Source organism: Eupeodes corollae, chromosome 2 (assembly GCF_945859685.1).
Source record: "Eupeodes corollae chromosome 2, idEupCoro1.1, whole genome shotgun sequence".
NCBI classification, from domain to species: domain Eukaryota; kingdom Metazoa; phylum Arthropoda; class Insecta; order Diptera; family Syrphidae; genus Eupeodes; species Eupeodes corollae.
Window position 1 is genome coordinate 55252434 of NC_079148.1, and position 24025 is coordinate 55276458.

Below are 24025 nucleotides of genomic sequence, written 5' to 3' on the forward strand. Positions count from 1 at the left end.
AGTTGGTAAAAATTGAATTTCGACTCAAATATCTTTTCAAAACTTTGAGATATTGGCTTTAATTTACTTTTATCTTTCAAAACATCTTGTTGTCAACATTCAGTTAAAGTTTGAAAAATATCGAATTGACATTTTATTTACAACAAATTAAAAACCGAAAAAAAAATTAACAAAAGTTGGTAAAAAATGATTTTTGACTCAAATATCTTTTCAAAACTTTGAGATAATAGCTTCTAACTAATTTTTTCTTATAAGAAATATTGTTTTCAACATTAGGACAAATTTTGAGAAAAAATCGAATTGACAGTTTTTTTTTACAAAAAATAAAAACCTAAATAAAAAATGTATAAAAGTTGGTCAAAATGGAGTTTCGACACAAATATCTCTTCAAAAATTTTAAATATTGGCTTCAAACTAATTTTATCTTATAATAAATATTGTTTTCAACATTTGGTAAAATTTTTAAAAAATTCGAATTGACAGTTTTGTACAAAAAAATAAAACTCTAAAAAAAAATACTAAAACTTGGTAAAAATTTACTTTCGGCTCAAATAGCTTTTCAAAAATTATAAATATTGGCTTCAAACTTATTTTATATCACAGAAAATATTGTTTTCAATATTCAGTAATTTTCATATAAAAATCCAACAGTCCGTTTTTTTCATAAAATTTAAAATCTACAAAAAATAGTACGCAAATTTGGTAAAAATTCATACGAGACAAACTTCTAAGCAAGACAAATCTATAGACGGGATCGGAAGTTATCAGTGTGGGTCGCATCCCAGCCTCTTTTTATATAATTATACGATTTATCTTCGATTTTGAAACACTCGTCTACTTTAATTTCTGTTGATGACTTACAAATTATGTAATGTATAAATTCTATTGATGATTGCGTAAGTCTGCATGATGATTTATAGTTTTCACGAATAGAGCTTTTTCTTAACATAAATATTATTTAAAGCATGTGGTGCGAAATTCCGTAGATAACCAAGGCCTAGTGACTTTTTACTACTACTACTGTTTTGTACATCCAATCCGAACGGCTAATTTGAGAAAGCACAAGAATTATTCTTGGATGATTTTTTGATTCCTCGCAAGCGGCACCTACCAGGCATAAACATAAAAATAATACTGAAGCATTTATGCTTAATAAATTCATGACATACTTACTTACTTACTTAAGGTGGCGCTACAGTCCTGTGTGAACTAGGGCCTCACCCAACAAACTTCTCCATCTAGCTCGGTCCCTAGCTAGATATCTCCAGTTTCGCGCTCCAAGTTGGGTGAGGTCACCTTCCACTTGTGCGCGCCACCTGATTCGCGGTCTTCCTCTACTGCGCTGTCCTGTGGGTGCAGATTCGAAGACTTTCCGGGCCGGAGCATTGGGTTCCATACGCTCTACGTGACCCAGCCATCTTAGTCGTTTGACTTTTACTCTTCTGACTAAGTCTACGTCGCTCGCTGTACAGCCCGTACAGTTCGTCGTTCCATCTTATCCTCCACTCCCCTTCGATGCATACGGGACCGTAGATCACACGAAGAACTTTTCTCTCGAAGCGACCCAAGGTGCTTTCATCCGCTTTTGTCACGGTCCATGCTTCTGCACCGTATAGCAGGACGGGGATGATAAGGATCTTATATAGCAACACTTCGGTCCCTCGAGAGAGGACTTTACCACTCAATTGCTTTCTTAGTCCAAAGAAACAGCGGTTAGCAAGAATTATTCTGAGTTTGACCAAAACATTGTATGTCCTTTCTAGACGACAGCATGTACTTTGTTTTGCCCTCATTAACCGTTAAACCCATTTTTGCCGCCTCTGCCTCAATACTCACAAAAGCCCCATTGACATCACGCTGAGTTCTTCCGATTGTGTCAATGTCATTAGCATATGCCAGTAATTGGACAGACTTTTGAAAGGTAGTGCCTCTAGTGTTGACGTGTGAGTTCTGCACTATTCTTTCAAGCACGATGTTAAAAAAATCGCATGACAGCGCATCACCTTGTCTAAAACCTTTTTCAACATCGAAAGATTCTGTTAAGTTGTTTCCAACCTTTATGGAGCAGCGTGAATTCTCCATGGTCATCCTGCACAAACGGACTAGTTTGGCAGGGATGCCAAAACTAGAAATGGCTCTATACAGCTCGTCCCTGTAGATGCTGTCATATGCGGCCTTGAAATCGATGAAAGGATGGTGGGTGTCGATAATTCTTGGCAAACAAACTGATTAATATCAAGTTTTTGAAATGCAGTGAACAATATATACAAAAAAAAGGTTAAAAAAGCTATTTCTGAACAGGAGCCCAAATATATAAAATCCGAATTCGAATTGGGAATCAGCATTTAAAAAAATAACTCTAAAACAAATTATTCAAAAAGATTAAGGAATTCACATTCACGATTTTTAAAAACTTTATGAAGAATCAAATTATAACCCATAAATATTCTCATAACGTCATAACCTAACCACTAAGAAATAACGAAAACTAAGTGTAATTTATGTGATATGTTCTCAGAAGTTAGAGCCCGTACACACGATTCGATATTTTTACCTTATCGGATATTTTCTCGACTCGGTGTCTTTTGGTTGGAGTGTTGGAGTATGTTTAACCGTACACCGTACTCAACCCTACACCGTACTCTGTTTTCAGTTGCATTTGTATCGTATGTGCATCAAGACGCATGAAGATGCACTGGAATAAATTTATAGTAATATAATGGTATCGGAAGTATCTTCAACAGCAACAGATTTCAAATCGAAGATTCTGGGTACATCCTTTATACTAGCAATAAATTATTCGACAGTAGCACAGACGAAAAATGACGCACTATCGGTCAAAATATCGAATCGTCTGAACGCACTGTCTATAAATATATGCCGCGATAAGCCGAATCAGTTTTTTTACCGTACGACCATAAACGATTTGCAGAGACAAAACCGAATGACAAAATCGACCTAATCGGTAATTTAACCGTATACAGTTAAATGCCGTATCGTCTGAATATACTCATTTAAATTATATTGACACTGGCTTTTACGCTAAAATCGACGATACGGGAAAACCGCCGATTCGGGATTGTGTGAACGTGCTCTTACATTACATTACACACTACTCAGCACGTAAATGTATGGAGTAGAGAACACAGCACCATGAGCGACAAGACTATGTAAGGTGATAACAACTTAAGACATTAATACAAGACAGAAGAGATAGAACAACAGACAGAAAGAACACATGACAACAGCACGAGAAAAATTTCGAGACGGTTCCCCATCTGTCTACTAACCACGTTCACTGATGCTTGATATCGGTGATCGATAGGAACCAAAGCTTTGTCAGTGACTAGACCGTCAGAAGTATATTCCAAAATGGGACCGACATTTTATTTAAGATGATATTCCAATTAAGAACAACAATTTCCTTTAAAAAAGTATTTAAAAAAACTTAATTTTGTAAGCCAGTGTTATAAGTATGACAGCTAGTTTGACAGTTATCTTTAGGCGTTTTTTGTTTTTAACTGTCAAAGAAAAAAATTTGTATGTTTTTTTTACCTCTGAACGTTCAGACCTTCAAATTAATGTAGGGTTCTTTTTTCATTCTGAACGTTACTGATCGTCCTCAGAACGTGCTCTATGAACTTACAATAACGTAACTGAGCAGACCGAGTTGAATGCTGAACACAAGCATCAGAATCTTCCAATTCTTTCTTCAAAAAATAAATCCAATGCTTGTTTGATTGTACTTAGTTTTTAAATTTTAATTTAGGTTTTAATTCTTATTTCTGGATTCCGTAGAAGAAAATGAAAATGAAAGTCACCTCCTTTCAACACCTTCTCCCTTTGCTAGTGCTCACACTGTGTCTACATAATAAGGGTAGTATTATCCCCTTGAGTGTGCGCTTATTATAAAAAAATAAAAACAAAGTCAAAAATGTCAAATAGTGATAGATTATTGTTTAGTTGTGTTTCAAAAATAATTAGCGCTCAGAACACATTTTCTTCAGAAAGATGTCCACATGTGTATGTACCTAATTAAATGCCCAGCAATGTATTTATAAGGAAAGTCAATAAAAAGCAATTTAAAATTGTAATTATTGCATTAGACAAAAATTATTGTTATTGTCATTCCCTAATCAGTCATTTTCAATTTTGACAAAAGCTATTCTGTCATCAAGTTTTGGTTGTATAAGGTGTGTGTGTGTGTGTGTGTGTATAAGTGATTGGAAAATAATTTTAATTTTGTTGTTTTATTATTGCAATTGAAGTGTCGTGTCATCAGGAAATTAAATCATAAAATGATGCTTCGTCTGTGACTTTCTATGGTGACTTTAAGTATATAATAAAACAGCACGAAATTAATATTGAACATCAGTCTGGGAATTAAACTTTAGAAATTAAAATTATGTATTGATCAAATGTTTGTTTATAAAACAGAGGTGCTAATTTATTGTCTTTAGATGACTTTACGATTTTAGAAAACTCTAATGCTTTATATGGTGCAAGGGCAATAAACCAAACATGGAAAAGATCTCTTTGCTTTCAATATATCTTTAATGTTCGCTCTTTGAAGACCCAATAAAGAACGTCCAAAAAGCTCATTTACCAGCATTTTAACCTATTTATTAGGCACTAGTGTCTTGTGGTCTGCTAAACGATCTTAACTCCATTTTTAATTCATCTGTCTTTCTTCGTGTAGGTCTGATAAACGTCAATGTTATTGAAAACCTTAAATCTCGAAACAGACCTTGTTTATTAGAGGAAATCAAAACAACTGATTCTTCACAAGATAATAAGAAATTTCCTTATTTCTAAACAACTATTATAATATTGCCCAACCCATGAATTTAACAAAACAAAACTCTTGAAGGTGTCATATTAACTCGTGTGTTGATTCAGAATAGGAAAATCCCCAACAAAGTATTCCCACCAATATTCATTAAGCAACAATTGAAAAAAACAAAAGCAACTTTTTTTTTTGAAATTTAAAAACCAACATAATATACTAATATTTATAAGTACAAACAAAGATTTTTATTTATTTATTGTTTAAGAAAATAAAAACAAACTCTTGCTCTTAATGTTATGATAATAAATCGAGCTTAAATCTTATACACTCAAATACATCTTTTATCTAAACCATAATTTTCATGTCGATTTAAAAAAAAATTAAATATAATAAAAAAATATGTAATTACTGCCATCAAAATCGTAAAAAGAATTGTTTAATGAGAAATCATATAAATATCTCGTTTGGTGATTTTTGTAAAAATTTGCTTTTGCCAACAAAGAGAATCTGACACCGCATTTATCATTTCAATATCAAGTTTGTACAAATAAATGGATAATTATTATCATAAATACATACTGTGTGTCATATTTTAAAATCAGAGCGGTTCTTATAAATACCATTGTCTAAATTCAATTCTAGCAGCTCCATTTAACTTTCTTATTTTAACAGGAGCTAGTGCCAAAAATTAGGAAACAAATGAACATTTAAAATTGCAGTTCCTTCCATTAAATACATTTTTTATTTATCATCTTCTAAAACTTCAAAAATTGCTTACCTTATTCAACATAGTCTATTAAGTTCGAGTTTTTAATACTTTCGCTTTACCCTCTTTAGAAAACATAGAAAGTTAACTATTATTGATTTATAAACGTTTTATGAATATAGTGCATATATCAGGAATTTTCCAGATTGCATGGGTTATGTTAGTTTTGAAAGCCGCTGTAGTTTGTGGTTTATTCACCTTGCCCTGTTACTTTAGAAAACCACACAAGAAAAAGTATAATAAGGCCAAATCACACTACGAGGTTTGAGCGTACCCGTTAATAGAAGCATTAATTTTCAAATGTGAATATATATATGCCACCGAGCTGTTAAAACCACATGTTTAAGGTGTCCTTGTCATCCAATACAGCCCTGAAAAAGAAGGCCATCATCGATCGTCATGTATTGAGTTTACCATAAAATATGAAAACATAACACAACGAATTCAACCCTAAATAATTACATTTTCGGGATGCTGTAAGCATTGGTTCTAATTTTAAATGTGTTTGTTGTGTTGGGTACATCCAGAGGATCCGCACCTGGAAGATAATTTTTTACGATGAAAAATCTGTTCAAAATTAAAACTTTGTGGATTGAGGAAAAGTAAATTATTACTGAAGGCCATTTCGTCCTAGATATTCTGGGTTCCTAAAATCGAGTGAAATTAAATCGAAATCTAAATTGAAAATCGAGTGAAATTGTTTTCTTTTTTTCTATCGATTCCATAACTTCGAATACTTTTCGAAATCACTTCAAGCAGATGTCATATATCAAATCAGTCAATGAATAAATTTAGTTGATTTTCATAGTTTATTTTGTATGTTTTTATTTGTTTTGTGCGTAAGTTTATTATTATTTTTTAACATAGTTCGACATACAAAATTTGAATTAAAAATATTGTAAAAAACACGAGTTACACCGCACCGGTGTGAACAACTCCACCTCGAAAAAATTGGCTCGCACTTCCTCCACCATTCCGGCTGATTGGCTTATCTAAAACTTCATCAGCATCAATTATGGGCTTCGCGGCCTATAGGGCATCCCATAACCGACATTACTTTCAAATTACCTTCAGAACCTTTATTAAAGATTTCCTGAATAACTTTATCAGTAAAATAACCTGGTCTTTTTCCACCGATTCCTTTATTTGGTTTATCTTTTTTAACAACCCGAAGTCTTATGTGTAAAATGACTTCGAATTTTGTAAAATCCCTTTACTACCGTATTCCGATTTTTTGAACCCATCACATGGGATGACCCGAATAAAATATAAATAATTAGTGGTTTGTATTTATGCATTGTGTTAAAACACATACCAGCTAGCTATAGATTTGTAGTTCTTTGCGACCGATATATAGTTTGAGAAAAACTCTGGTTTCAAAGCTTAGTTTTTGAATGTGTGAGCTTTTAAAAAAATCATTTTTTTACTTGAAATGTTATTGAAAAGACATTTGGCGTGTTGAAAAATCATTTTTAATGCCTCGTCCCTTCCATCAACTTCAAAGAAAAAGCTGCAACTTCTCTCGAACCTAGTGCATTATTCAAAAAAGTTAAGGTTTATTTCCCTTAAGTGCAAATACTACTATTTTTAAACAATTACACTTCAAATCACATCAATTTACTCTGGTCGAATTCAAATCACTTGAAAATAGCAAATAACGAAATATAGAAGACTGAAATTGACTTCGTTTTGAGTCCGAAAAAATAAAATCATAATGTCGATTCAGAACACCAATTTATATTTTGAATCAATTTCAGTTTCATTTCGAGTGAAAGTGAAATGTAGAATCTAGCTGTCAGAAAAATTGAAAAGATTCTACCTTTCATAACTTCAAGAAAATACTTACCCTCTCCTCAAATTAGCTATTAGAGTCAAACGAAGGTCAATAATGTTTGGGCTGGAAAGTTCATCCCGACATTTTTGGACCAGTATAGAGGTTGTTGTAATCGGATTGAAAGTCGTAACAGCCGCCTATCTGTCAGTATCTATTGGTTTTAGTTCTATTTGAGTATTTTGCATGCTTTTCTGTATGTAGTGGAATTAAAATCTTTCTTAACCATGCCATCCTCTCAATCTTTTCTAGTAGGAAAAATTACCTAACAAATTCTTAGTGAGGCTCAAAGCATGGGTGCAGTAGGCTGTGCATGTTGCAAAAAAATAGGATGAAATCAGTTTAGTAATATTGCCATCTCCATAGGGTTCGGAATACCAACAGATTGATTCTTTAAGTCTTAGTCGCAGAACGATACAATATATTAAGTGTGTAGGCCTGCAAAATAACTATTAAGGCATCTGTTGGGCATGATTGAAGGGCCCTGTGTGCTGACACTAGCTTCCGTTAATGCATATTTTTATGCTTGTTTCGTTCATATTTTGTTTTATACTACGAGGTAAGGTGTTTCAAAGCTTAACAGAATTTACAAAAAATTGACGTTCCGATGTTAAATATGAGTGAGGAGGGTTAATTAGCTGATGAGATCTGTTTAAGGTCGCCCTTCTTACTCGGTCAAAACAATATTGTGGTTGGTGTGCGATAAGTATGTCGGTAAGCAATATCAAACTACGAAGTTCTATATATTTTTCGAAAGGCATGTCTGGTAAACGAGAGGCAAAATCAGATATCCTATCATATCTAAGTTATCCAAAAACATAACGAAGTTGAAAGCTACATTAAGTTTTCGCCTGCTCGTGAAATTGCAGAAATTACCAAGTTTTTTGCGAGAAGCAAACGCGTTTTTAATGAAGTAAAAGATTATGTAACCCATAACGTACGAAGTTCTCCATAAACCTTACCAACGAGTCCATTTATATGATCATCCCAAGTCAAAAGACGATTAAAAGTAACACCAAGAATCTTTGCTGTAACCACATATTCGATTGAAGCATTGCTCAGAACTGGTGGAAAATAAGAAAGGTCAAGAGATTTTCTATTAATTACAAGACAGTTAGATTTTTTAGAGTTCAACACAAATCTTTTTGACAAAGACCAATTTGCCACTCTCTTTAGGTCTTCATTGACGGAGACAGCTCCATATTTGATAAGGCCAAGTGGACAGCTAATGTAAAGCTGATCATCGGCATACAAGTGAAAGCTGCAATTAGCTTATAAAGATGGGAGTTTATTAACATAAGCAGAAAACAAGAGAGTACCCAGTATGGAACCTTGTGGTACACCAGTGGCATTCGGCAAAAAATTTGACAGGGTGTCACCGACATGCACTGCTTGCTTCCTTTGATTAGATAAACAAAATTAATTTATTTCCACCAGATGAAAAATTAAAATTTTGCGTGAGCTTTCTAAATAGATTGACATGATTAACGGAATCGAAAGCTTTCGAAAAATCCAACAAAACTAGAAACGTAACCTCGTCTTTATCTAATGCATTTCTAATGTCATCAGTAACGTTTAAAAGTGCGGTAACACAGCTGTGTTTCTTCCGAAAACCAGATTGATAAGGGCTGAGCATGGAGTTTGTAGATAGAAAGTCCTTAATTTGCTTTTGAAGGATCCCTTCAAAATCTTTCGACAAAAATGGCAATACTGTCATAGTTCTAAATTCATCTCTTTTAGCGTTTTTGGGAAGTGGAATGATTTTAGCATTTTTCCATGACTCAAGGTATATCGAGGACGTCAGAATAATATTGAAATAAAGTGATATATGGCAAAACAACTGGCATACACAAAAAAGGTAGGATGTATATCATCGAGCCCCACAGCTTTTGACTTAATAGAAAGAACACTTTCGACTACATTAGCACTCTTTCTACTGCAAAAAATTCAAAACCAGGCTCATTACTGTCGCGTTGGTCATAAAACATATTGAAGGCTAAATTTGTGGGACCTGTGCCGGTGGAGAAAAAATGAATTCTTCATTAAGTTTATTGCCATCAATGTCCTCAACAGCACCGAATTTTGTCTTTCCGATTCCCACTTTGCGTAGATTTTTCCAGAGCTGAACATCATTTAAACTTGCTAAGCTGTTAAACTTGCTAAGCTGTTGAGAAAAATGTTGGTATTTAGCCTCTCGTATCATAGCTACTACTCTGTTACGAAGTAAGCAAAACATACGACGCAGCTCGGTTTGTCGATATCTTTTCCAATTCGTATAGGCGTCATCTCGCTGTTGCATCAAGTCTCTAATAGCATGAGAAAACCATCGATTATTGCTTTGTTTAACAGTTTTTGTTTTTACAGGGGCATGGGTACAATACAGTTCAGAGATATTATGTGTTAAAAATTCAATTTGTTAATTTGAGGAAGGCATATAATATATAGAATTCCAATTTGTTTCTCGTGTTAGAGTTTCAAGTTCTTGGACATTTATATTATATCTCGAAATCTCGATAAGTGATTTTTTCATCTGAATAATTAAGGCTGAAGTCAAGTATTAGAAAAATCAAATCATGCTTAGAAGAAACAGTAGCTGAAAATTGATCATACAATGCAACATTATTCTTGTCACTCACAAACATAAGGTCTAATAGTGAGGAATCCCTTCCAAACAAATGTGTTATATGCGTATAACAATGATAAAACAAAAAATGTGTTTTAAATGGTTTTATCGTTTGTCAACGTTTTCGCACACAACAGCTTTGGATACAATTTTACCACTAAAACATGACTATAGCTTTTTCTTTCGTAGAATATCTTTGTCAGCGAAATGTATTTTTTTATGTTTGGGATCACAAAAAATTCGTAAGATGATATTAAATCCATTAAAAACGTTAGATGACCGTCTCTTCTTTTAAAAAATTCTGTGTCAATTGGTTTGTTTTTTTATAATGTTTAATGTCTACCGATATTTCAATGAGCTTCAAAAAATGTTTCCGAGCGAAGGGCGTTCAGTATTATATTTCTTGTAGCAAGTTTAATTAATATTATAAGATTATTCTTTAACACCAATCGTGATTTTAAACTGGTCGATGTATTCTACCCTTGATAATACACGACGAAATTTGTAAAATATCAATTCTCGAAAAAAGAAAATGTGTTTTAAAGTCCATCTTTCATTACATTTTATTTGTATCAATCATTCAATTAGCAAAGCAGTTTTGCTAATTATAACTCTTCTAACATTGATTCCTTTAGCTACAAAATATTTTTTACTCTTAATTGAAGAAATTTTAAAATCAAACAGTGCTTTTAAGATAATTGAACTTTAATTATATTATGCCAAGGATAAATAACTGAATTACGAGTACCTAAATATTTTGAAATAAAGACATCATTGATTTGACAGCCAAAGAATTTCATTTCATATCGTTGCATTTCCAGATTTAACCAAAATGAAACTGAAAGGGCAAGGCCAAAAAAGTCTTCTGATAATCAATTTACATTACACAACTGAACTGACCTCAGTATCACCCTGAAAATTTGTTTAACTATTAATTTTGTTTGAAAGAACACTGCAACCTTAAATAAATTGTGCGTTTAAGTACATATTTCATGACGTTTAATTAAAATATCGTCATAATACATAATAACATGCATTCCTATTCGACCCATTTCGAGGTGAGCTATGAGCAAAGCAAAAAAGCAAGTGTAGTATAAATACATCCAACCGTACGAATATAATTAGATATTACTTAACCAAAAAAAACTTCTATAACGAATTGCCATAAATTTATCAATTAGTAATTACTTATAATAATCAGCTACATTATAAAATAAGTACAACAATGACGGATCAGTGGCTTTTATTTTTTTTTTCTGTTCGATGATAATTAAGTGGTGGTATGTTTTTTAAACCATTTATTTTGCTGTTGATTAATTTAAAAGTTTATTTTGTACTTATTAAATTAATATTTAAAATTAATGTATGAATAAACGAACGTAATTTAAACATAAATAAAGGTAACCATATCGTCGCTCTAACAATGAAATTGGTTTTGAGTTTCAAGTTTTTACGTATAAAAGAATTTGGTAAACTAACAATTACACAAAATTTGGCAACTACAATATTTATTTAGATTTTGTTTTACCAAAATGTTAAATGTTTGTTTTAACTTAAATTAAATTAAAGGACTTATTCACTTGCTCCTTAATTTCTCACCCAACAAGTAAAAACGATTTTTTGTACTGTCACTCAGGCGTATACGTACTATTTTTTGGTATTGTTGTTAAATTTAAAATATGAACATTTTTTGACATTCCAACGCATCTAGAATTTAAATACATGGTTTTCAGAGACATGTACAGTCCCTCAACTTATTGATCACATAATTTTCACAACGCTCGACATTTGTTAATAACTTTTTTATCTATCCAGATTTTTCAACGATTTTTTTTACAAAATAAAGAAATAGTATAATAGTTCAATTAAAAAATTAAGAACATCAAAATTCATCTATTTACTTACATTAATTAAAAAATGAAAAAAAGAGCACTTGATCAATTTGTTGACTTTGTGAAATTCAGGTTGCTTAATATTTTGTATGGCTTCCTTTTGCTTTGAGTACTGCTTTTACTCTTGTGGGCATGGATTCAACTAACGTTTTGCATTGATTCTAGCTCAAACGTTGCCAAGCAGTTTGAGTTCTTTGCCATAATGCTTGTAAATCAGCACAATCTCCGGGCATATCCGATATTGCACGTTTAACCTCAACCCAAAGATGTTCGATCGGGTGGTTGAGGTCAGGAGATTGTGGTGGCCAATCAAGTGTCTCAAACTGATTGCTTTCCAGCCACGCTTTAGTAATTCTGGCTGTGTGTTCCGGATCATTATCTTGCTGGAAGATGATGCCCGACAAACTTCTGTTCCATTTTTGCAGGCTTCTAAGGAGTCCTTCTCCCAAAATGGTGATGCATTGTTCCGCATTCATGCGACCTACCACTCTAATGCATTCACCGACCCCTTCCGTGCATATGCATCCCCAAATCATTCGTTTTCCTCCTCCAAATTTGAGTGTTTGTTTCAATCCGATCGCTTATTCGTTCACCAGTTTCCTCCTAACCCATTGACGGCCATCAGATCCAAAACGGTTTATTTTTGTTTCATCCGACCAAATTACCCTATCCCAATCACCTACACTATAATTTTTGTATTTTTTTTTGCAAATTCAACCTCAATTACTTGTGACGATGACGGTCTGTCAAAAGTGGCTTCTTTATTTAAGCTTGTCCATTCTTGAGCAAAACTTTTCTCACAGCTTCTGTTGTTAAATTAATCTTATCATTGAGGTTAAGTCCTTAATTGATCTGAACCGCATTATCATGTACGCCATACTTTATTTGCCTCACAACACGCCTTTGAAAGGTGGAATTCAAAATTGGTTTTCTTCTAGATCGATTTTTTCAACTTGGACCTCATATTCTTTCGTATTTTTGATATCATTAACAATGAAACTTTTAGTTTTCGAGAAATTTCTCTATGACTTTTCTTAGAAACAATTAGCCTTTGCACTTCTTTAATTATGAAGCTACAGAGTTCTTTCATCTACCATTAAAATAAAGGAAATATAAAATGCCTTCAGAAACCGAAATGTTGCAATACCTTTTGCAGAATATTAATTTCAATATACTCAAAATAAATTTATTAATAATAAATAAATTAATTAATTCCAAACCAGCGGATAATAGACCAATCAAAGAAATCCGTTTTTTGATTTAAGAAATTTAACAAACAAGATGAAGGGGAAGTTCGCTACATCTGTGTTTTTTTTTTTATTTTTGAATTGCAGAGCTCGAAAAGTATTTATTTTATTTTTCAAAGTGTTGGGCATACATTTTCCCAGTGCCGATATCCGTTACTTTAAATAACTTTCAAAAACATCTTTATTTTTCAGGAATACAAATAGACGAAACTAAGACCAAACTAAAGGTCCTTAAAAAAAGCAAAAATGATAACTGTGTCAAGCATACCTTATTCTAGTTTACTTCCCATATGAAGTTATTGTAATGGGTCCGATTTGTCAAATTGAAAATTTTTTCGTTCGCGACGTTTTTTCGTCGTCCATACATCAAGAAGAGATATCGACTTCAAATAAATTTTACTATACAGTTAATAAGGCAGAAAGATGCAGAAAGGGCTGTCAAGAAATTGCGTAGGTGGTTTTTTTTATTATAGCAATTTAAAAAAAAAGGTGAACATTTTGGCTAACCCTAAATATCTTACGAACCAATGACGCGAAAGACTTGAATTAAATTTTATATTATATATTGGAACAAATATATTTTTGGAGAAAAATCCAATTAACACTTTTTTATAAATACAAACAAAATGAAAAAAATAAAATTGTAACCTCGAAAATTTTACGAATACAAAATGATTTTATCTCCAAAACAATTATGTGCAACGAAAAATAACGGTTTTAATATCTGCTAAAATTTTGAAAAAAATCGAATTGACATTTTTTTTAATTTAAAATAAGAACCTAAAAAACCATTACTCAAAGTTGGTAAAAATTGAATTTCGACTCAAATATCTTTTCAAAAATTTGAGATTATTTCTTCGAACTAATATTAACTTATAAGAAATATTGTTTTCAACATTCAGTACAATTTTGAGAAAAAACGAATTGAGAGTTTTTTTTACAAAAAATAAACACTTAAAACAAATTTTAACACAAGTTGTCAAAAAAATGATTTTCGACTCAAATATCTTTTCAAAAATTTGAGATTATTTACTTAAACTAATTTTAACATATAAGAAATATTGCTTTCAACATTCCGAAAAAATGTTGAGGAAAATCCAATTGACGGTTTTTTTTTACAAAAAATAAAAAAAAAAAAACAATACTAAAACTTGATAAAAATTTACTTTCTTTTCAAAACTTAAAAAAATTGGCTCCAAACTTAAGTTATTTCACAGAAAATATTGTTTTCGATATTCAGTAGTAGGTAAAAATCCAACAGTCTGTTTTTTCATACACAAAATAAAATCTACAAAAAATAGTACGCAAATTTGGTAAAAATTGATGTTCGATTCTTGATATCTCTGAAATTAATTTCATTCATCCAATTTGTAAACATTTAAGAAATGCTACTACAATTGGTAAAAATTAGTTTCCTAATAAAATTCTATTTAACAAAACTAAATTTTCAAACTAAACTACAAATTTCTTTATACGAAAAATGTTGTTGGTAATTTTAAAATTTTGACGAATAATTCAAATAATAACTTTTTTAACCCAACACGACGGGATGGGAAGTTATCAGTGTTGGTCGCATCCGAGCTTCTTTTTCCTTAGTTTTATTTGTACCTTTTAGAAACAAACAAATTTGAGAACCATATAACTTTAGACATGTAACAAAAACGGGAAATAACATTAAAAAAAGTATCGGAAATCCGCATTGGGAAAATTAGCGCCCAACCACAAACACGCTTCAGCTTCGTCTTCGCCAGACGTTTACGAGTTCAGCCATAGGGATTCAATGCATGCTACTACAATGAAGATTCGAACTCACGTTACATTTGACAATCGTAAGTAAATAACGTAATGTGAGTCCAAACGGAAGCTCTGGTTAAAATTTGCTGAACTTTTGCTTTGTCTGACAGCTCAACAGCTGTAAAAAAAAGTCAACAAACAAAATACATTTTCTTTTGGAGAGATTCCCAGTGTAATTTTAGAAATGTCATATTAGAAGCACCTGAAAAAAAGTTTGTGTCCAAATTTGAAAACAAAAATGACCACTTGTAGCTTAAATTGACGAACATAATTAATTCAAGTCCGAAAAATTTATAAACACAGATTAATGAATTCTTCACATTTTTATTAATATATTTTCCATTTTATGCAGATGACATTTATTTTTAATTAAGTACAAATCCCTAACAATTTTAAATAAATTAGATTCGGCCAATCCATTAATTATTAATGATGAAATTGAAATTTCGAAATCCGACACAAACACTTTTTGTGAGTTATTTTAGATAAATTTCTTAAATTATTATCACTAAGGTTTAATTTAAATAACTAGTAACAGTCGTTTCAAAAATCCTGTATACAGAAATAAAAATGTAATGCGTTTGTTTTTACAATAATTGTATTATAAGTACTAAGGTATTTTGAGAATTTGTACGGCTTATGTAATAAGTAGATAATTTTCTCTGTTCCCTAAGTCCAAATCAGATCAAGAGTTTATATTTTTAATAAAGTTTTATATGAACTCAAAGTTCCTTAAATGAATTTAACCGTTGTTTCTGTTTAGCCAAGCGACTTCGTTAAAAGACCGTTTTCGCTACTCAATTTGTCGAACTTCTTTTTTCGTTTTCGAAAAATATGACCAAGTGAAAAAAAAAATACCATTTGACCAAGCGAAAAAATAATGACCAAATTTGGTCACAGATGACCAATGTGACAACCGTGATTGGATGTGTCATTCAAAGCAACCTCGAAGCGGGCCAAACGTAACGCAGACGAAGCCGAAGCTGAAGCGTGTTTGTGTTTCAGCCATCACTGTGGATACTTTCCTAATAACTGAATTTTTGTTTTGTATGATTTTTCATGATGAACTCCCTTTGAAAAAAATCAAAAACTGCATTCAATTGATTGCTTTTAAGTGATTGATGTTCTGGGTCGAATCTAAGGGTGAAGGGCGTGAAGGTATTTTTTTTAATTAAATAAATGAAATATTTTTAAGGAATTCATATACAAAAAAGCCCCTACAACTTTCTGCCGTTGACGAAATTTCGCCAGCTCATTAAGGAAAAAAACTAATTGCTCTTCAATCAATTACAAAATAAATTAGTTCAAAAAATAATCTTATTGGAAATTTATTTTAAATGTGGTTTTTTTTTTTTTTCTTTTCATTTAGCTCTAATGAGAGCGTATTTTTAAGTTTAAATTAAAATTAGCGTTGCTAATTTTTTCCACTTAATTGCAATTGTTGTCAAAAACGTTTATGGGATCTAAATCCAACGATATCATCTCATACATTCCTTGCCACCACTTAAAATAAACGCATCATTACCCTTGTAAATCTGAAACTCACACTTCAGTGCAAAAAAGGAGCAGTGTGTTACTAAGCTCGATTGAGTCGCATTCAAGCCGCCTCGCTTAATCGTCAGTAACCAATAACACCACAAAACAACTACCTATAATAATAATAATCATTTTTAAGTTCACTGTCAAGGTGGCGGCCGTCGCCGAAAGAGACTAGGCGGCCGGGCCACCCCAACTCGGCCCGCCATAACATCTATAGCTGGCCGGTAAATACAACATGTGCGTTGCTCACAAAAACCACACGCTCAGCAAGCTGATCCAAATGAAATGGAAGAAAAACTATGACAAACAAATGAATGTGGAACAACTAAGTCTACATATTGACGCGGAGACGACGAACGCATTGCAGCCAGCCATTCAGCCAGCAGCGGGTATCGAAGCAATCTCACATGTTGAGTTCCAGAGTTGTAAATTCTGAAGAATTCGCATAGCGTGCACCCATGTGTTCGGTTTAAATGCACACGATACGCATTACACTAGAGTGGTCATGAAAACGTTTCAAATTACGCTTTTGTGGCGTGTGACGTAATAATGATGATAGTTGGAGGAGGTGGTTGTTTTGTTGATTTAGATTTACTCTACGTATCCCATCGTATCGGACTCGGATCACAGAAACCGCAGGAATAGTTGCGAATTGAAATCCAACAAATTTTGATTTGATTATTTTAAGTTTTATGTTTTTCGGAAGATGTGCAACAGACGCAGTGGCGCGCTCTTAATCAAAATCAAATAATTTTGATTCCGCGTATGTAACCGAGGTTTGGGTATAGGAAGTTAGTTTTTCAATTGAGGGGACCAAAGTGAAGTTCATTGGAACATTTTTTTAGAATTTTGATTTGGAGTGAGGTGAGAGTGAAAAAATGAAAAATTTGTTTGTGCATTCAATGAAGTCTATGAAGAAATACGATTCACTGTTGTTTACAGGTATTTTGAATTTTTATTTTAATTCCTGAATTCTCCAATGGAAAAAGTGGCAACGTTATATTTTTTTCTAATTCTGTGAAGGGTTAAAGCAATTTTAGTGTTACTTCAAAAGAACCTTTCTTAAATGTTAAAAAAATCGCCATTTTGTGTCCAATAATAACCATAGTTAAAATTAATATTTTTGAATCGAACTTTCTTGTTAATATTTTTGAGTTGCTGGTAATTAGCTATGAAAATATAGTAAGATTAAATTCGTTATGAGTTCCTATGAGAGTTAAAATTATTAGTTTTCTTTTACTTGTTTCGAAGTCTTAATGTATCAAAAATTTAAATTTATGAAATTAAATCGATTAAACTGAAGTTATTAGGTTTGAGAAATAACATTTAGGGTTTCTTGATTATATCGAGCCCTTCCCGCCATTTTATCGTAAGCGACATTTTCAATAAAAAAGAAAACTTAATTATTAAAATTTGCTAGTAACACATAGAACCTTGGAGGCTATTGCTATTTCTTAACTTAAGGATAATTACTAATTTTCAATACTGACTATGGGTACAAGTTGTTTCAAGGACCAGCAGTAAGCTTTTGATTTGTCGTTTACGATAAAATTAATTTTGGCGCTTACAATAAATTTGCGGGAAGGGCTCGATATACTGAATACATTCGGAACTAATAATTTCACAGTTTAATTTTGATAAAAAAATAATAAATAAAATAAAATAAAATAATAAATGTTTACTTCATTAGAGGCAGAGTCTTGAATCGATAATTTAGCTTTAGCACATACTATATACATATTTCACATGCTTCCTCCAAAAAAATCACCTCTTCATGAAATAAAACGGTCAGAACATTTGTTTTGCAAAATTTTGCGATTGTTACTTTAAAAAAATCTTGTTTCTTTATTTCCTCCAATTGTATCCATTGAAAATTATTTATTATAGCTCGGTAGCGCAATCCGTTACAATAACACCGTTATCGCCAGTCTTAATGGAGAGACTTTTCAACAATCATTCCATCCCAAAATGTGACCATAGATTCCGAGATGAATAAAATACCCGACTGTGGCGCACGGTCTAGGTCATGTGTATAAAATATTTCATGTATTTTAAAATTGAAAAATGTACCTGCAAACAAAAATTTGTTTTCAAAAATTTAAATGCCTTTTAGTTTCTCCAAAAATCTCAAATATTTCAAATTTCCTATTTGAAAATCGCTAGAACGGTTTTTTTGTATCTAAAGACATGGAAAATAAATGAAGAAAAGAATGTTTAATATTATTTTTAAAAACAATGTCATTGATTATCAAAAAGACAGTATAAAAGCTTGTGTGAAAAAAAATGAAAATGGGGGGATACCTTTCTGGAGCAATACATTTTTTTTATATTGAAAGAACCCGAATTAATACAATTTTTTTTTTTACGTAAATTCGAATGTTTGACCAAACAAATTTGTATGAGGACATATGAAAAAAAGCTCATTACTTGAATCGGCTCAAAACCTTACGTTACTAACATCACTAATTTATGCTAAAAGCTACATTTTTTGTAAATGATTTGTGAATTGTGTCTGCAAAATTTTAACCATTTTTGAAATGAATTTTTACAATTTCATTGCGTTGCGTATTGTTCAACTTAAACTACCAAACTTCTCGAATGTCAAAAATGACCCCTGCGGGTTGTTCGAATAAATTCAGGCCGAAAGGCCCAATTTTCAACTCCAATATTCGCTTCAAATCGTCAATCGTCTCGGGGTTATCTAGGTTGACAAGATCCCATAACCCAAAAAAAAAATCTAACTGTGTTAAATTGCATGATCGTGGAGGCCACGGACATGTGCCGTGAAATAAGATGAACTTTCCAAACTTGGCCTTATTGCCCTTTAGAAAAGTTAAATAATATCATTTTTCAGCAGGGAGTCATATTGCACCCTGGCAAATTGAAAATTGAAAAAAGGCCAAACTATTTTGAAAAATAAGACCAAATTACTTTTACGGCAAGGTATGTAAAACCCCTCTGCTTGGGCACACTATAGGATTTGGGCTAGGTGCGATGTTGAGAATATGCAAAGTTTCTTTGTACTAATGACAAACTACACCGTTGAAAGTGAAATGATTAAGTGTAATAAGACCAACTGTTAAAAAATTGGCTTTATTACAATTAAAAAAAATTAAATAAGGCCAATTCTTGAAATGTGGCCTTATTTTACTAGATTTTATTTCACTGAACCCCCAGGAGTTAAATGTGCCCATCTAAAGTTTCCTTCATCAAATTGATTGTTTCGTTGGCTGTAGCTCGACCGGGACCATTTTTTTAGTAATAAATTTGAAAACTTTGTACAGGAGCAATGTGAAATGGCAAATCAAACTGAGCAGTAATCAAGTGACTGCTGTCTAAAAGACCACTTTCGAAAAAAAAGTATTTCCAGATTAAAAACGAAATAATGAACTACCGACCTAATGCTAAAACTATCTGTGATACCTAAACAGTTTGAATCAATCGTATGTAGCGTCCTTTCTTTTCACTGTAGTTCAATTATTTGTGATACCCAAAATGGTTTTTTTAAAAAGCGTTCCACTGTTACTAATCTGTTTCACTTTATGTCCTTTTGTTTAGATGTTTTTGAAAAACGTAGTAGTAGATTATATCTTTACTGATTTCAGCAAGGCCTTTGACAAATTGTGTCATAATTACTTTAACATCTATTACAGCAAGATTTTAACGACTATTTCTTAAACTGGATCATATTTGCTCGATAGATGTAAAACCATGAGTTTTACACGCAAAAAAGTTCCAACAGTTTTTAATTACATGTTTGGTTCTTGTCCTTTAAGTATAGTATATGTATGTTGCTTCTGACTTAAGATTAAGAGATTTGGCAGTGATTTCCGTGATCCATATGTTTTAAAATTACTTTTTGTGTCATTTGTGAGACCAGTCCTGGAGTATGCTTGTACAGTACGCCGTACACGTCACAAGACTCGAAGCCATTCAGAAAAGGTTTTTGCGTTTTTGTCTATGATCCCTTCCTATTCATACATTAGCGCCTTATTCACAAAGATTTTCCCTCATAATTCTTCCTTCTTTGACAAAACATAGGATGTATTTGCAGATTTTTTTCATTGTTGGAATAATAAACGGACAAATTTCATCACCATCAGTTCTTGGTAGTTTAAACTTTAGTTTTAGTCGTTCTAGTATAAGACTCCAGAAATCATTGAATACTAATTTTAGCAGATCAAACTATGGTGTAGATAGCCTCTTAAATCAATTAATTGAAATCTATAATATATTTCACTCTTGTGTTAATTCACCAAATGATAATATAAAAAGTATAAATTGCAAATTAATATTTTTCAACAATCTAGTTTAAGTTTTTAGATTTTAAGTACATATATATTAAGAACTGTTAACGTTATTATTTAACGAATTATAAATAAATAAACACGTCTTTAAAAAAGATCCGTTACTACGTCATAAACCTTGTATCATTTAAGGCCTAAAAGGGGAATGTAGTGTACTTTAAGGTGTAGAAATAATAATTTATTTAAAATGTTTTTTCGTCGTTCAATCTGGGAAGGGTTAATACCCACGCTTATATAAACAGCATAATACTTAAAATTTACTTCCTTGGATGAACGTGTTCCCAATTTTACAATAATTACGGATGCAATAATTTAGAAAGAGATATATACAAAAATAATAACGACCCCAAGTAAACTGTCATGTTGACGAAGCTCTGATTACAAAAAAAGAAATTTTTCTTTCGAACCAAATCTTCAGGGCTCCAAAATCATGACACCCAACTTAAGAGATTAGATATAGTAAAAATATAATAAAATAAATATTTCCCATTCAAATGAATTAATTAAATTAAAATTTTTTTTAGTGTATTCAATAAATATCCAAAATACTTATCATAATGTAAACATGTAGTTTGGGAATTGTAGCTCAAATACAGGGTCTCCTATATTTTAAAAGCCAATGACAATAAATAAACAATTTAACAGACAAATTTTATTGGTTTTTTTTAAATTAAATACTATGCCATTTTATTTTAATAAAATAATTACTTAGTTTTAAACATTACCATTTTATCTATAAATAGCTTTAAATATAAACGTCTAAAAATACGTTAGGTTTTTTTTCGAACCCTGTACAAAAAGGACCTTCAATTAATTAATTTATGAAATATGAAATCGAACCAAAAGTTAGCTCTCAATGGTGTGTAAAATAATGATGTTTTCACAAAGAATACATGTTAAATAAATTGTTTTATTTTAGTATCTAACATTTATTTAGGCCTCAAAAACTAACTTCAACAGTAATTAACTTTAAAGTGCATTGTAATAAAATTTTCAATGTTACTAATTTAAATTTTATGTATGCAGATGTTTGCGTTCTTGTTATTGTGCAGATAAGTGTTAAAGCATTAATTGTATATTTGATTCCAATTACTTCACAACAAAACATTCAAAACATTTATTGGCGGAAATTATTCATGAAAAATATTTGTTCAAACTTAACATTAAAACGTAAAAAAAAAACACACAATCAAAACAGATTACCAGGTTAACATATTCAATCATTAAAGTTGTACCTGCTTTAAAATGGCCATTAACCAAACAACGTGTAGATACTTTAAAAAGAGATTAAGGAATTAAGTTACGTTTACAAAAAAAAAAACAAAACAAAACAATTTTTAATATATTAGTGTCTATTATTCTATTTGTTTATTTAGTTTGCGTATCAAAATGATCTTCATAAAAATCAAATTAAAGTCGTAATTTGAGTTTAAACCATAATAATTATTCAAACACTTCACGATTTATTTTTTTAAATTTAATATGAAATAAAAACAAAAATTGATTTTACATTAACATAATGAGAAAGAATAAATTGTCGACTTTACTCAAATTTAATATGTAAACTGGTTGAAGTTGACACATTTTTTTTTCTACGCGCTTTATTGTAACAAGTTTGTAAGTTCCTGGTCACACTTAAGCCACACAAGAGCATAAATGTTATTGTTTTCTTTTTATTTTTTTAACTTAATATAATTAAGTTGAACTCAAGTTTTCAATAAAGCTTAGTAGAAGATTGGTGGAGAGAATACTGATTAATCTTATAGTTCGTTTCAATCTTATCCTGATTACAATTTATTTACAATATTTATACAGTCACGTTTCTTCCACAAAAAACATAAACTTTAAATACAGCGAAACACTTCCTAGAGTGGTACTTAAACTCTTTACTTTGTTTATTGTATAATTTTAAAATTTGATCCATTTGTTTATTTATTTGGAATGGGGTTTTCAATAAGAAGTATCATTTTGAGTATCCCTCTATTTAAGTCACTTACTTATTTGAAGTTGTCATATTTTGACATTTAACGAGTTTAAATTTCTACGCATTAAAGTTGTAAAAATTCAGTTCAAAGAAGGTGACCATTTTGCACAAGCTACGAATCAGTAGTCATTTTGAAGAAAAAAAAAGGTTCATGGCCGTACTGTTTCCCGAAATAATGATCACAGTCTGCCACTGAGATCTTGTGATTTAACACTTTTTCTTTGAGGCCACGTGAAAGAATAAAGATGTGATTCGCGAAATTATTAAAGACATAATAGCCATAAATATAATAATTACTTACTTAAGGTGGCGCTAACAGTTCGGGCGGACCTGGACCTCAACCAACATGCGTCTGAAGCCAGCTCGGTCCCTAGCTAGCTGTCTCCAGTTTCGCACGTCAAGTTGGGGTTCACCCACCTGAGTGTGCCACTTGAGTCGCGGTCTTCCTCTACTGCTCCGTCCCTCGGGATTGGATTCGAATACCAACCGGGCTCGAGCGTTGATGTCCACTCGCTAAGCCGTTGGACTAGGTCAGTGTCGCTGTACAGACCGTACAGTTCGTTGTTATATCTTCTCCTCCATTCTCCATCTATGCATACGGGACCAAAAATCACCCGAAGAATTTTTCTCTCGGAGCATCCTAAGACGCTCTCATCTTTCTTTGACACGGTCCAGGTCTTAGCGCCATAAATGAGAACCGGTATGATGAGTGTCTTATAGATGGTGATTTTAGATGCTCGAGAGAGGACTTTACTTCTCAATTGCCTTCTAATCAAAATAAGCAGCGATTTGCAAGAGTTATTCTTCGTTTGATTTCAGCGCTGGTGTCGTTGTCTGTGTTTATAGCGGCGCCTAGGTAGACAAAGTCCTTAACTACCTCCAAGTTAGAGCTGTCCATGGTGATTTTTTGTCCAAGACGTCGGTGTTCAATGTCCTTTTTTGATGACAGCATATACTTGGTCTTGCCCTCATTGACCACTAAACTCATCTTCTTCGCTTTTGTCGCAATGCTCAAAAACGCTCCACTGACATCACGATTTCATCTTCCAAATATGTCAATATCATCTGCGTATCCGAGTAATTGAATGGATCTTTGAAAGATTGTGTCTCTAGTGTTGACGGTTGAGTTCTGCACAATTATTTCCAGAACGATATTGAAGAAGTCGCATGACAGGGCATCGCCTTGTCTAAAACCTTTTTTGACATCAAATGCATCGGTGAGATCTTTTCCGAAACCTTGATAGAGCAGCGTG

General features: G+C 32.1%; 1 protein-coding gene across 2 annotated transcripts in view; it reads left to right on the top strand.

The window, feature by feature from the left end:
- LOC129944019 (solute carrier family 41 member 2) overlaps window positions 1-24025 on the top strand; it is a 104164-nt gene that overhangs the window by 6405 nt on the left and 73734 nt on the right. Inside the window, exon 1 of one of the 2 annotated variants that reach the window (XM_056053149.1) lies at window positions 17304-17423. The exons of the other annotated variant lie outside the window; for it this stretch is intronic. Coding sequence (XP_055909124.1) covers window positions 17360-17423 — 64 coding nt within the window. The 5' untranslated portion in view covers window positions 17304-17359. Of the gene's footprint in view, window positions 1-17303; window positions 17424-24025 lie in introns of those variants that run through there. 2 annotated transcript variants of the gene reach the window in all.